Consider the following 15199-nt stretch of genomic DNA (forward strand, 5'->3'; position numbering starts at 1 on the left):
GCAGGCGGTGCACGTTCGCAGTGAAACAGTGATGTGCGTGGAAAAAATGAGCCGTTGGTGATAAATGAGCGTCCGCAACCCGCGTCCCCAGACAGTCCGTCCGGAATAATGTTGACAGTAGTGCCGCGCGTCATTGTAGTGCAACCAGAAGCAGCAGCAGCAGCAGCAGTGTCAGTGACAGCAGTGTACGGTGCTAGGGAGAAGACATACCGGGGTCAAACCTCAGACGGCTCTGAGCGAGGAGGAGTAGAGCGAGCAAGTAGTGGTGCTGGTGGTGGTGGTGGTCGTAGTGCTGCGCGTTCGTGAGGCGTACCCGAAGGGGGACGAGGATGCCGGATGTGGGCGGCCAGTCGAACGACGGTCGTGGTCCGCCGACCCGCTGCTAGCAACTCGCGTCCGGCGACCGCACGCCCGACCGATACTGCCAAATGTTGTCGGTAGTGCTGAGTGCAACCACCACGATAACAATGAACAGAGGCGAGCAGGAGAATCTCTACCGGCAGTCACGCAATCTTCGGCTGCAGCAGCAGGAAGCGAAAGCGCACCAAGAGCAGCAACCCGGTGGTGGCAGGCAGCGCCACTACTCCTACGGAAACATCCACCAGTACAGCAGCGCCAGCATTGGACTACCGCCCGACGCCGCCATGATCGCGCGCGGTCTCGGTTCGTTCGGGCTGGACGACCATCACCTTCAGCAGCAGCAGCAGCATCAGCACCAGCACCAGGGTGGGACGGCGTGCGATGATCTGGTGCTGAGCGTGCTCAAGTCTCCGGTGAAGGAGACGACGAACCTGCTGGCCGGCAGCCGGTCGGCGATCTCGGCGAGTACCAGCGCCGGTAGTAACGGCATCGCGATGGGCTCGACCGGGACGGGCGGGACGCTCACGCAGACGCCGAGCCCGTGCGCGGGCGGCGAGATGAGGAACTCGGGCGGTGGGGGTGGCGGGATGATGAGCTACCGGACGCTGCAGGGCTCCGAGGACGACCTGGTGGACGACGTCGAGTCGGCGATCGAGACGACCGAGCTGAACGCGAGCGATCACCACGCGTACAAGAGTCTCCACCCAGGGTCCTCCGGCCCTTCTTCCTCGTCCCCGCGGGCCCTCAAGTTTCTGCGGCGCTTTCGGCCGGGAAAGCCGGCCCGCGCCTTCGAGCCCCACCACAAGCGTGTTCCGACGCCGATGAGGCGCAAGAATCGGGGCCGCTCGAGGTCCCGCTCGACCGACATCCTCGACGGGGTCGGTGCGAGCCCGGGCAACATCGTGGACGACGATGACGACGACGATGACGTCGATCTGGACGAGGACGCGCACGAGATTCAGGGTGTCTCGCTGGGCGGGGTGGGCACGGGGGAGCCCGGGGTGCCCGGGAGCGGTGGGAAGAACCTGGGCGTCCCGAACCCGTACTACCCGATCGCGCTGCCGATCGATCAGGCGTTCAAGGCCAAATACGTTTTCCATCACCGGCGCGGAAAAACCGTCCAGGAGCGGTTCTACGTCTTTCTCGAGCATCCTTGTGGCTGGCTGTGTTTTGTATATCACTTTTCTGTGTAAGTATTGCATTGCAATTATCTTTTTAACCTTTTCGTTTCGCAGTTTGACGTGTTCCATGATGTAATTAAATTGTATATTGTATATGTTCTAGAATCCTCATGTATATGTTCGAGAATCAACATTCATTACGTACATTTTTTAGTTAAAAAAATTACTTTGGCCATGTTGAAATAAATCTTGTTCTTAGTTCAAAGTGGAATCCAAACAGCGGTCAATTTTCGGTCAAATATGTCGAAAACGGCTGAATATTTTTACAAAAAAATAAGGCCCTTCTTAAAAGGCAAAGCTTTATCTAAAACAAAAATTTCAGGATTTTCTGTTCGAACAGTTCCGAGAACCAACTTGACTTCCCCTAGAATGCTTTTTTGCGGTAATTTCCACCGCTCTTTTTATCACGCTACAGCTTCGCTATTTTTGAGAATTTTGCAAATCAGTAAACGGTTTCTTTTTAGTACATTTGTTGAATATCTTCTGGCCTTTTCTTATTTTTTGATACACCTCTTCATCATTCTGCTAGCTCGGTGTAATGCAAAAAAGGTCTAAATAAAGTTTTTTCAGTGTTTTTCTTTTCAAAATGTTCAATGTAAATCTAGAAAAAAGCATGCTCTAGAAAGCTAGAACGTTAAGCAGCATTTAAAAAATAAAATCATATTTTTGCAAGTACAAATGATGCCATCAATTGTCCTCAAATCCAAATTAACGCCAATTACCATAGTAACAACCTATGGATGATTCTAAAATCCACGTCTTCAAGGTCAAATTGTGGCGTCATTTGTTATCTAAAAAATATAAAATTGTTTTGTGGCCTATTATATAAGCACTATAGCGCATACCTATTTTACATTACACATTATTATTATACAAGTAATGGCGTGTGTAAACGAAATGTCAAAATGAACGCCAAAAAGCATTCGGGCAAGATTCCAAAGCAATATAAACATGATATTATCCTGTCATTTGTGCTCGATATGAAACTCTAAAAAGGCTCATTCATCCATCCCAGTCAAGCACCTTGGAACCCCCGATTTAAAATGAATCTTTTTCTTGGGCGCGTACTCAAGTTTGAAATATGTACTGTGTTTATAGGCATAATTTATTGCCTGTCACGGGAGCCAATATGGTTTTGTAGCTCAAACACAAACGTTAAGAAGGGGAGAGACAATCCTTGCTACGGTGTAGGAACTTTGCCAATTTTATAATCCCACAAATGTGGCTAAAAAGTTCGCAGCTATCTTCCGCTTCCGGAGTTCATGCCTTCATGTTGTCTTGTTCAAATATGAAACAAGTGGAGCGCCAGAACCACGCTGCTACGGAGCAACTTGTTGTAGCTATTATTTAATTAATGAACCACATAAGCACATAATTTGTGTACTTACGGGAACAAGGAGATGCGAGAGTGACTTGTCGCTTTGTACAGCAGAAAGACACAGGGAATGAGGAGAGTTCTGAAAGTGGTTACATTGATAAGCCGTGGTTTTTGAAGCCGATGTCATCCGGAAAAGGAGCCAGTTGCGGAAGCGGAGGGCAGGAAAAACGCGCCCACAACAATCTAGGAAATTGGTGCGCCAATGTTAGCGATACCATCCGTTTGCCGATTTTAGTGGGACATCGCGGAAAATTGCACGCTTGACAGCGTTGTCAAGTAAACTCCCGAACCACTCTTCCGGATGAATCTAATTCCTGGGAAATTTTCCCGCTAGATAGTTCCGTTGTGCTACCTCCAGTGGCATTGTTCCCGGTTGGTCCTTGTTCAAGGAACTGTGTGTGGGTTTATGGCGTCTCTGTAGCATTAATTAATGGCAGTTTCTTGTTCGCCTGCACCGTTGCAAAACCACCCACCCCACCCAATGCTGTGCGTGCGTGGGAAAATGTATTTTTAATTGCATTCTGGAATTCACCGAGCGTCCGCCGAGTGCTGAGTTCGCAAACGGTGGCATCATTTCCGATCGGAGACTAGCAGGTGGTTGGGAACAACGTCAGCACAAACCATCAACAACACCGCGAGGAATCAGAATGTCGCATTATGGTTTCATGTTTTTCGTCGTCACATGTAGTCATCATAATGATTGTGCCGAAACAAAACCAGCGTCGAGCGACGTCGGGTGCAATGCTGCAATGTTGCCCTTCATTCTGGGTGGGGTTGGTTCGAGTGTGCTCCAGGGAAATCCATGATTACAGACAGCAAGGTTCTGAAGTTCGTGCAGTACTTTGTGGAGTATACAATGTAGTGCTTTATGTGCCGCAAAGACGAGGAAACAAATGCAGTTCGACAGCACGGGTAGTACTTTGTTGGAGCTCTGCAGTTTGGGGAAGGATTTGGTTGAGCACTTGTTGAGCAGATGCACTTATTGAAATTTTATAGCGTGAGCACATCCACAACATGGAAAGCAATGGTTGTACTGTAGGTGTATTTGCTTCTCTTATTTTAAAGTGAACCAGAGTTGATAGAATGGAAGTGAGGATGCAGATACTTTTGTTTCCTTTTCTTCTTAAATCTGCTGAATTACGCAAAACATTTCTTTTGACATTTTTACGAAAGCAGAATGTGTAAGAAATACAAAGAATGTAAATAAAATGGAATTTTCCATATTCTTTGCTTGATATTTTGGTATTCAATGGCGATTCATAAATTTAATCCGGCTTAAAAATAATGTCATCGCTAGAATTCTTTTCGCGTTGAAGCCTATTTCAAGCTCATCACCAATCAAACCTGGCGTAGCTGAAACATTCCTCGCCTTCATTCAGAGACCTGTGAGTCCGAATTCTGGCAGGAATTTGAGGTATTTAATTTTCCACTATCTCGCAAGCGTACGGCCTAGGGTGTAAAACCCTACCCTACAATCCTTTCCATCGAGCTACTTGGGTTCCACGTTTTCACGGTTGTGAGGACCTGATAACCTTTGGAACGACTGGGAGGGTTTGGCGTGCGGAAGCGGTCCTTTCAAATGCTACCGAAGTAAATCCTAGTCAAGCACCTGCCGCATCGTACACGTCCACGAAATGAACTGCAAAGCTGAGAACTTGCCCGCTTCGCTGCTTCGGTCGGTTTCAATTTATCAATCATAGCTCGTTGTAGGGTTGGTTGGGAGATCCAGCCCCAACCGGAGCCATTGTTACCATCCGTCGGCCTAGCAGCACTCTTGGGTCCAATCATGGTTCATGGTTGGAGCTTTAGGAACCGCGCGTTCTTGAGGAAATCCCGCTTGCCGGGCAAACCTTCCGTACTCTAACGCGGGTAGCTTAAACAAATCACTCTTCGAGAGATTTAATACAATCTTTTCGTAATCTTCCAACGATACCCGCGGGCACCGTGAGCTTCCACCGGAGAAGTGGAGAAGGAGGAAGAAGATTGTTCGTAACGATACGAAATATTTGAATCTAATACCGGTGGAATTTTTCAATCCACTACCAGCGCAAACCGGGATATCAATACTACCGCCAGCCTACCACCACGTTTCTTCAAATTGTCCTCATGCTTTGTTCTCCTCGACTTATTCTGCTTCCTCAGAAATGTATCAGACCTTCCAAACCTTCATCCGAATTGATTCTCGTTCAGATTTCGGTGAGACAGATAAGTACGTTTGTTCAAAATGGTTCACGAAATCGAACTATGGTTGTTCGTAGGAGAAATCTTTAAAACAATTTTTTTAATTTTAACTTCGCAATTGATAAAATGTGATATCCTTTACTAAATTAACAAATTTGAAGTGAACTACAGAATACATACGATACCATTTGTTAATTGTTAACAAAAAAAAGTATACCTTGAACAATAGAATCAAAGAAGAACTCGATAATAAATAAAAGAATGAAAACACATCAAATAAGCAAACTAAAATTTTGCTTAACTGCACCAATTCATCTAATAATTCACAAGCAGCAGTACGAACTGCTTGTTATATAGGATTTGTCATATTTAGTTAGGAACACTGTTCTTGCAAGATATGAAAAAGATACACGAAAATTATATTTCATATATTTTATCGACCTTATTATTTTTTGGATAAAAGTCTGTTTATATTGTTCTGCTTCCAAAATCTGTAAATTTTAACCATTTTCATCTCTCTGTTGTTCCATTGTTCTTACCCTTTGCCAATGAAAGTGCGCGAGATAGTGAACAGATTTTCTGCAAAACGGAAGTGATCTGATCTATCCTTTTTTCCCACAATCCTCTTCTGGATACCTTTTTCCGCGCGTGGAAAGTTAACTAGGGCACTTCATCTGCTCGTTCCTCAAACCCCGTCCCAGAAACGGCCGAAATCCCGAGAAGATTGTGCTTCATGATTCCCATTCCACCGTTCGACGCTCACCGTTCCATTACATTAATCTAAAATTAATGTGCATCAATCAGTGTACCTTGACGAGCAGATTCGAGGGAATCCTTTAGGATTAAGGAAGCTGCACGATGCATCTCCGGTGACGTAGGTATGCTTTCTAAGAAATGGGGAAAAAGGTCGCACCGGCATAAGGAGAGAAAGAGAAAGTAATGTTTCCTACACGATGATTAAGTTTGATGGAAGCAAACATTTTCAATTAGGTCCGTATTCAATCATTCAAAACTTGAAAATTTCTTCGAAGCTAAGTTGCGTTTTCTTCAGGAAACCGTAACACGTTTCGATTATCGTGGCACACGTGCACGCCCCATCATCATTAGCGGCAATTACTTTGGCAAACGGTGCAAATTAAAATCGAACATTTGCATTTTACGCACACGCATTTTACGGCGCGCTCGATCAAATACATAAACCCTCAATCACGCTATCAACAAAACGATCCTAAACGTTCAAATCGCTTTGGGGTAGTAATGGAAAACGATCGATTTGCTCTTTAATTAGTGCGATGACAGGTGCGTCTGATTGAATTAAAAGATTGAATTATAGATAATAGATACCGGTTTTCGCAAATGTTTTGGTGTGCCATTATTTAGTTAGTGAAGGTGTTGTTTCCATGCAGAGGAGTTAAAATAAAAGCAGCACTTTGCTATCGAAATAAAATACAATTTCACTATGGACTTTCGTTGGACCATTTCATCATCAATAGTATCCCGTTTCACATTTCATATCCATCACTATGTACACAGTTACTTTTGAGCTCATTAAAAAGGAAATGTAACCAACGGAACTTCAAACACACTTTGTTAAAACATAAACACAAATATTTCCGGAGGGAAACCTGAGAATTAATAATGAATTTTAAGTATTGAGTCCGGATTACAAAATGAAATCAAATGAACCGGGTCTGTTCAACGCGTCACAATAATCGCACGGCTTGTTATACAAACGGTTTGGAAAACTCTTCAGATCATTCCGATTCACACAACGCGCTCCATCTAATCCTGGCCAATCTGTCAGCGAACAAAGAAAACATCCAGCAACCCGAATTACGCCTATCTGGCGAGGCTTTTCGGCACGTTCGACCCTGGTGAAGCGCTTCGTGACAGCAAGTGTCATCTGCACCGTCTGACGGACGGGCTACCGGAGGTTAGCGAGCTCCTCATCGGTCTGTCATGCCGAAAAACCGGTGTCAGTGTTTTGCGAAAGCGGAAGAAATACCTGACTTTCGGCCGGAAAAGCAACAGACCCAATGTTCGGAGCAGGGCGCTTTTTGTGAGCCACGGCCTACCCTTTTCATCATCCGTTGGTGACGGTTGGTTCCTCCTTTTGACAGCGACATACGTTGGTGATGGTGGTGGAAAATTGCTGGTACCGAAATATCCACCCACTCGTCGGTACGGAGCACGAACGAACCAGAACTGCCGGGGATGTAGCTATATTAGCCTATATCAGCGCGAGGCTGTCTTCCAATCGCGTAAATTGGTTTCCCGGCCTCAGAGCCACTTCGCCAATGCGAACACCGGCTCCCATCACACTCTCGCGAATGTTCTCAACGGCTGGAAAGCGATGATCTTCACCACAAGGACTTCTTGATTCGCCGGAAAATGAACACTTACGGTGGATGACACCCGATCCCACCCGGATGGAGGGGGTTATCCACGAGCTGTAGCGGAGTGGAACTCTTGCTGGATAAATCGGGATCGCGGAAAAGGGTGGAAGACGTGGTTGCCAGTTTTTGTTGTTGCTTTGTTGCATCCAAACCAGAATACGGTGACACATTTTGCGATGGGGGTTTTTTTTATTTTTTTGCTTCATCTTCTCGAGTCCAGAGCATGTTGAATGCTTAAGCGAAGGACGTGTTTATGGAGCGCATGCACATGATTTAAATTCTATTTCCAGAAAATATTATACAATCCCCATTCGCGCACCCGTTCCGTCGTGCATCTTGAGTGAAGCGATAGAGCTCGGTGATGGGAAAACACCGACGAGAAACCAACTTGAAGATGATGAAATATGTTCGCCGTATAACCTCGCAAGCATCTCGCCTTTTCCTGGCAGACGGCCCCCCCCCCCCCCCCCCCCTTCACACCGGGTGTCTCGAGACGCTCGGCGTATCCCAACAAAGAACCATTAAAGTGGGGCGATCATTTCAAACTGCGAAACTGCTTAGCTCGCTGTAAAATCCCATAAAGCGGAACGGATTTCACCCGGTTCGACGAGTCGACAGCCGTGCGGCGATGCACTCCGCGGCGGTTTGCCGGTTTCCGGTCGTAAAACCCGCAGCAACAACTCCGCCATCGCAAACGGGTTCGCATAAAAATGATGAAGAATCGCTTTACTGCGCTTTGGAGTTTGGTGCCCGTTTCGTGGTGGAAGCGCCACAAAAATGGTGATCCGCGTGTTAAGGCGTGCCAGGCGTCATAGTGGTCAGCGCCGTGGTCGTAAAGTAGTGCTTCAATTTTTGCACTTTTGCAACGCCAATCAAACGTTGCTTTCTTTCACTTCAATCGTGGTGGAGGTAATTATGCTAAAAAGTAAAAGTACAATAATCGACAAAGTACTCTGGCGTCGGGAATTTCCATTGTGAAGAGTGCTTGCCACAGTTCTAGTAGATCAGGACTTCGAAAAAACGATTTTCTAAACTTTATAAGAGTCGTGAAAATTTAACAAACCATCAATGATTGATGGATCAAACTCTATATCCAACACCTCATTTTTATTATACCATTCCCAAGCTATATCGATCCAGAAAAGCAGATAAAACAGAGTATATTCAAGCAAATAAAACAGAGTACATTCGATTTGTGTCCTCTAAAACACCTTTTGTATTTATTGTTCAATTCTCCAATTCTAATCATTCCCTTCCGCCCTTCTCGTTCACAGATTTCTGCTTGTGTTGGTGTGTCTAATATTTAGCGTATTATCGACGATAGACGAGTATAGTAAGTTCGCGAACGAGACCTTATTCTGGATGGAGATATGCCTGGTGGTGTTCTTCGGCGTGGAATATCTCGTCCGGCTCTGGTCCGCCGGCTGCCGGTCGAAGTACATGGGCTTCTGCGGCCGGTTACGCTTCATCCGCAAGCCAATCTGTATTATAGGTAAGTGAACGAACGGGAAATGGTATGAATTTACGTTCCTTTTCCTCAGCCGAATTTATTTGCGGTGGTATGAAAAGTTTTTCTTGACGTTCCTTTTCCTCTGTTTTTCTATGTGATGAGAACTACTTAAGGCTCTTCTCTATAGCAGTAAACATTCAGGCTCTATAAATGTAACACAAGTCCAAGATACTTCATCTAAAACCAGGAGATCGACTCCAAGTAAGACCTGTGCATGTTATAACCATCACATCTCACTGAATGAAATAGGAGCTAGATAAAACGTTTTCCTCTTCAAATAAAACAGTCATCAACTAGCAAAGGTCAGAGTTTGCAGCAATCGATAGCAAAAAGCGAAGAACCGTTACCTCTTCCAAGGACCCAACGGCACGACACACATACAGACTAGAACCTTCTTTATAGCTCATGCAGCCTGTTCGTGATGCCACCGTCCCCGGCGTAGCGTAGTCACCTTTGCAACTAATTTCAAATTCATTAGAAATTAAATTAAAACACGACACTTCGATTTGAAATGCATACACTCGTACATATTTAACTGCAGCACTTTCAAGGTGCCTCCGGTGATGTATGCATGCGCCGACGGTACGGTCGCAGGATCGTCTAGCGCTGGCAGATATTCCCTGCACGACGACGTGGCTGCCTTTATTTATTCTTCCACTTCTACTTTAGCGCGTTGCGTTAATTCCGGTCATGGTGGTGCTTTCCTTGGTGCCTGGTGTCGGGTGCTGTTGTTTTATTTTTCATGCCTTCTTTCCGGTTTGCGTCCCGAGGTGTCCTTACCAAAGCCCGACCCCTTTCTCCACGACACCGAATGGAATAATTTAAACGAGGACCCGGTGCTGCACCTTGCGAGCGGCAGAGCTGCCAGTCCAGGTGCTAATGTGGACCCCCTGTTTCCGAAAGGCTAATAAATGAGCGTCAATTTAAGGGTTCACCGCAACTTGGTGCATAAATAATTGTACACCACCACCACCATGACTTGTTTGCCCATCGTGTTCTAATGCTTCTGCTAAGCATCGTTGAAACACGACGCCTTGCGGTAAGGTACTATCAACTAAAACATCTACAGTGATACGAATTCGCATCGAGACTCTTAGCGTGATTTTTATTTTATATGCCAGAATCCTGCTCTTTTAAGGCTTCACGCCATGAATTTGCCAAAACCGGATGACCCACAACCAGGCTCGGCACCGTAAGACAGAATTGTTATTACGCGTGCCCTGCTAAGTAGAAGCTTGTTGAAAATTGAGCCTTTCCTGGACTCGTAAACACAATGGAGCCTTGGTGTGCTGGAGTTTGGACAAAAAATCTCAAAGTCCTAAAATTAAACTCAAAACAAAGATAGAAAAGTAAATCGTTAACCGACATAAATAGAGCACGGTTGAACTGGTCCGTCAAAATACCAAGTGAATGTAATAATTTTTATCTTAAATTACTTGCAAATAACAGAATTAAATCCTCTGAGAAGATTAAATTAAATCAACCGGATCTCTGCTTTTGTTAAGTTTCATATTAAATTTCGTGCGACTTTGTGATAGCAATTTGTCTAGTATTAGCCAGACAATTTGTAAAAGCCTAATTTTATAACATTGCAAGGCTATCGGATAATGTATCATGGAAAGCTAAATAAAGTAATAAAGTATTTAACAACGTAAAAGCATTAAACTAGATCATTGTTCAAGGAAATTTCTTTTGCTTGGCCTCAGTCGTAGTGTGCATCATGGACCTTGTTTGAGTTCCTTTAATGGACTTCGTGGTACTATCAAACTATTCAGCGAGTGGACAGCTGTGGCCTCACTCCATCGCACGATCATAGAGCCTGCTGATCTAGTCTTCCGATGGCGCTCGAAATGCGGTTAAATCTCATGAATTATTCATATGCCCTGGGCCTGGACACGGCCTACTGTATATTTGGGGCCAAAGTTCCCTTTCGGCGGTCATTTGGTGGCTGGTACTTGTACCAGCTTTCGGCTGTTCCGTTCTTTTTCTCGTCCCACGCTAGATAAAACGATGTAGCATGGCCGCAAACTATGCCCAAACCGGCGCCATATGTTCCACTGTACTTCAGGGGCCCTTGGAGCAAAACGGAATGCTGCAACCCACGAGCAGAATACAGCAACCCTGGCGGGAAGGTTTTTCCGTGTGCCCAGTCGCCCGCGTTCCCCGTGGAACATTGCCGCTCATTAGCATTTCAATTTGTGTTGGCGAAAAAGTTACTCGTTCTACAAGGTTTCGTTCCATCCATTTCAATGTCGTCGTGATTTGTCCGTGCATTTTTTTTCTTTTTGCGCAGCACTCATTCAAAGTATTACCTGCCTTGTTGGCCTTCACCCTGAGACTGAGACATAAAGAAACGATCTTCAACGGGTTAGAAAAAGAGTGCAACGAAAGCAGTCTTTCTTCGGCAGCGTGGGGAAAACCCCGATGAGAAATATGATTCACGAAGCTTGCGGACTTTCCTGCAGTTTTCTTACGATTCCATCGAGTTCTACGGAGGTTTTTCCATTTTCTTGTACCTTCGTGCCGAACTAATTTGATACTAGCTTATGAAATTTACTGAACACGCTTTTTCCCACTAGCGATTAAAATCCATTGCTTTTTCGTTTGCTGTCAGAGCGCTTATGCCATGAAGTAAGCTCTGACCTGAAAACGGCAGTAGGAAGATAAATAAAAACTAATTGAAATGCTTATGGTCCATCGTGAAGGTCGACCGTCGCCAAGATTTGAATATTGCAACCGACTCAACAACGATAATGAGTTTCACACTGCCTTAGTGTAATTAGGTAGACCATCATTTTCCTTCAAATTAACCTCGATATTTTTATCCTTTTTTGTAAAATATATTTGAAAACTTGATCATAAAATAGTTATTCATTTTATAACATATTCTGGAAGAGGGTTGTATGTTTATGTTACATTATAGGAAAAGAAAAGTAAACGAAGTTATAATTTCTGACTATATAAATTAAAAATTAAAGTGAAAGGAATATAAACAACGAAATTTGAATCTATGTGAAACAAAATCTAGGTTTGATGTTCGGATGCATCACAAAACTTCACTGCGTTTTCCTAGAAATTATCATAACTAAATGAAGACACGAATGAAAAATAGTGGCGCTCCTTTATGTTGACGGATTAATTATTTTTACACTTACGCTAATCCCGAACGCGATCTTTCTTCGTGATTTTAATTGGGCTCTTTCTGTATTGCAACTGATGCAGGGTGAAAAAAACGAAGCGAATTAACAAACATAACGAGCGCACGGTGCTCTGATTTAATGACTCATAACCCTCGTCCATCCTAGACATGAAGGGAAATTAAAACAATAACATCATGCTAATCTCCACCAACACAAAGTGAAACAATAACATCCCGCTTTGGGTCGGTGTGCGTGTGTGTGTTAGTGTTGTTTTTCCTACTCAACAGTGGCACAATGGTCCCTCAGTGTCCTGTTTGGGTAGAATTTTTCGCAGCAACAAGTGCCATCAGCACCCTTCACCCTAAAGCGAAAAAGCGTCGAGGAGTTTCCGCTTGAAAGAGGAGAGGCCGTTTTCCGTCGAGGATCATTTTTCCCGCTCATTCCTTAAGCTTCTTTTTTCACTCCTACTGGCCAGACCACGAGCGAGGGAAATGAAAATAGAACCGGCAACAATGTCGTTCACGACTAGTACTCGACTTTCCACTCATCTTATTTCAATCGTGCTTGTGTTTCTAAAGTCGCTGCTTAACCGCGTTGAAACAAAAAGGATATTTTTTTCATCCATTCAAGCTTTTCCTTTTTCCATTACATTCTAATGCTCTTTTCTTATGCATGGCTTTGTTTAAAACAGCCAGGCGGGGCTGCTTAGTAAATGTTAGTGGCTTTAACTGGCTTTTTTTGTTCGTCTCTCTTCGTTTCCCTCGTGTACTCTGCCTTTTTTCTTTCGCTTTTCTCCTCCGCACGTCTTTGATTTCCCCCCATTCCCACTCTTAACTGCTCGGTTGAAGTTAGTTCACTTTCTGAAGTTTCACTTTGATCATCTTTGTGCACGTTTGTTTGTGTTTTGTTTTTTTTCTGGATGGTCTCGAGACCCGTCTAGAAGCGGCTCGGGAACGAATTTCTCTTTCATCGTCGGGCTTTAATTTCACCACGCCGCAGGGGCTTCGGCCCCCCTCCTCACCACGCGTTTTGTGCGATGGCTATCAAGTGCAATTTCCCATGAATTTCCTCCGGCCTTTGCCCGCCGGCGGCCAGTGAAAAGATTTGCAAGAAATGAAGTGAACAGCGGCGCAATAAGTGTTCGAGGCGTGAGTCTAGCTTACCCCCATCCGATACTGTTTTCTTTTGGAAAACATTGTTTGCCGCTGATGGGTGGCTTTGAACGGTTTGGAAAAGTATTTTTTACGGGTATTCAATTAGATCTCGACATGTTTCAATTATGTACACCATTTAAAATCGTTGCAACGTTTGTTATTTTTCGATGGTTGTTATAAAAAGATGATATTTGTTGAGCCAGGATGAATACTATTTTTGTCTATAAATTCTAAATGTTAAACAATTGATCAAGGCATGTTTACTAGTTTCTATTGTCATCTTCTTTTATATTCTCTTGCTGAATCAACAATTTAAACAATTGTTCCAGATATGTTTTCTAGTTTCTACTGTAAGTTTCTTTTTTAATTGCTACTTGAATCAGTTTTTAAAAACATTTATTCACAATGTGAAAGTTTGGTCAAATCTTTGCTACCATAATATACTTTAAGTTCTGATTTGTACACAGTAATTTTTGTCATTCACATTCACATCGAATTGAATTCAACTACATTAGCATAACCCCATCTATTAGTTTTTCCTATGATGTTTGCTAGAAGTGTTGCATCGGAAAGTGCATTGCAATTTCAGAAAACGTTGCGACGCATTTCAACGGTCACATGCCATGTTGTCATTATAGAAAAACGCTGGCAACGCCAGTCCACGCAAACTTCGCCGCTCGCCAAGCGCAGTGCAAATATTTTCGTGCATCGCTAAGACAAGCGCCCAAAACTTGTCCAGCCTCGTGCCCTTTGCGGCGGACGTTTGCCGTTGTCTATGTTTGAAGTTTATTCGCAAATTATGGCCCATAAAACGACAACACTGCTGCTGGCCGCGGGGTTTGCAAAATTCGAGCACGTAATTTCATCAAAGTTTTATCGTGCGTTTGCTCTAGTTTGTTTTTGTTTTTTCATCGCTTTCGCACACATTGCCGATGCAGTTGAATTGACGCTAATAATAGCTGCAGTTTCGAGGTGCAATTTGCCATTTCCGCTGCAAAACGATGATGATGTTTGGAGGGCAGCTCATAGGAAGGATGTTTATGTATAAGGTAATAAAACGTGTTTAAGGGTTCTTGTTGTTATTTTCCCGTTGGCTTACATCCAATGATAAATATTTACGAATGGGTTTGTTTGTTTATGTCCAATTTAGAATGGGTTGAATAGTTAAAAACACTTTATTGTTTATACTAATTTTGTTTTATTTATTTCATTCCCTAGTTGATGTTTTGTTCAAGCAAACCGTTATGAATCCTATGCAAAGTTTAAACACACTTTTTGTCAGAATTATCTTTGCCTTTAGCACCGTACCTTATCTATTGGTGTTGATGGGCAAATATTTTCCTTGCAAGCAGTTCACCATCGGTCACCGGCTGCAGTAGTTTCAGGCTTTAGGTTTAAGCCTTCGATAATGATGTTTGTTTGGAGCTCCGGGGAGCTTTAAAACCTTCCCTTTGTTGGCACACGGATCAGCGGCCCCCGGTCCCTGGTTGTTGACTTTTCCAGACCCATCTGCCGTGCTGCACGATGTGGTGAACAATTAAAGAGTAAATATTTGATAATCAGCTTGGGCCAACACTGTTACCATTCTTTGTTCCCGCACACAACGAAACGGAGCGTCGAATTTCTTTGTCGCAAAAGCTGAAACAAAAACCCGAAAACCACAAATGATCCATTTTTCCTCGCAAGTTCCATGATTCTTCTCAAGGTTTCTACTGTTTAAAACAACTATCCTTGTCCTCAAAAAATGAGGACGAACTTAATTTGAAACCGTTTCCTTTCTCTCCCAAACCAAACAGGTGTTGTTTCCGCCTCGACGCCAAATTGACCGAATAGAGTCAGTATTGGCGTAGCTAAAAGGCGTTTAGCGTTCTGTCGCTTCGGGCACGAAAGAGTGACCGA

General features: G+C 44.1%; 1 protein-coding gene across 1 annotated transcript in view; it reads left to right on the forward strand.

The window, feature by feature from the left end:
- The first annotated feature begins 428 nt into the window (after positions 1-428).
- Positions 429-15199, forward strand: part of LOC131284010 (potassium voltage-gated channel subfamily KQT member 4-like) — a 32276-nt gene continuing 17505 nt past the window's right edge. The window contains exons 1-2 of the mRNA XM_058312863.1: positions 429-1549; positions 8771-8988. Coding sequence (XP_058168846.1) covers positions 429-1549; positions 8771-8988 — 1339 coding nt within the window. The remainder of the gene's footprint in view (positions 1550-8770; positions 8989-15199) is intronic.

This window comes from Anopheles ziemanni, chromosome 3 (assembly GCF_943734765.1).
Source record: "Anopheles ziemanni chromosome 3, idAnoZiCoDA_A2_x.2, whole genome shotgun sequence".
Taxonomy (NCBI): domain Eukaryota; kingdom Metazoa; phylum Arthropoda; class Insecta; order Diptera; family Culicidae; genus Anopheles; species Anopheles ziemanni.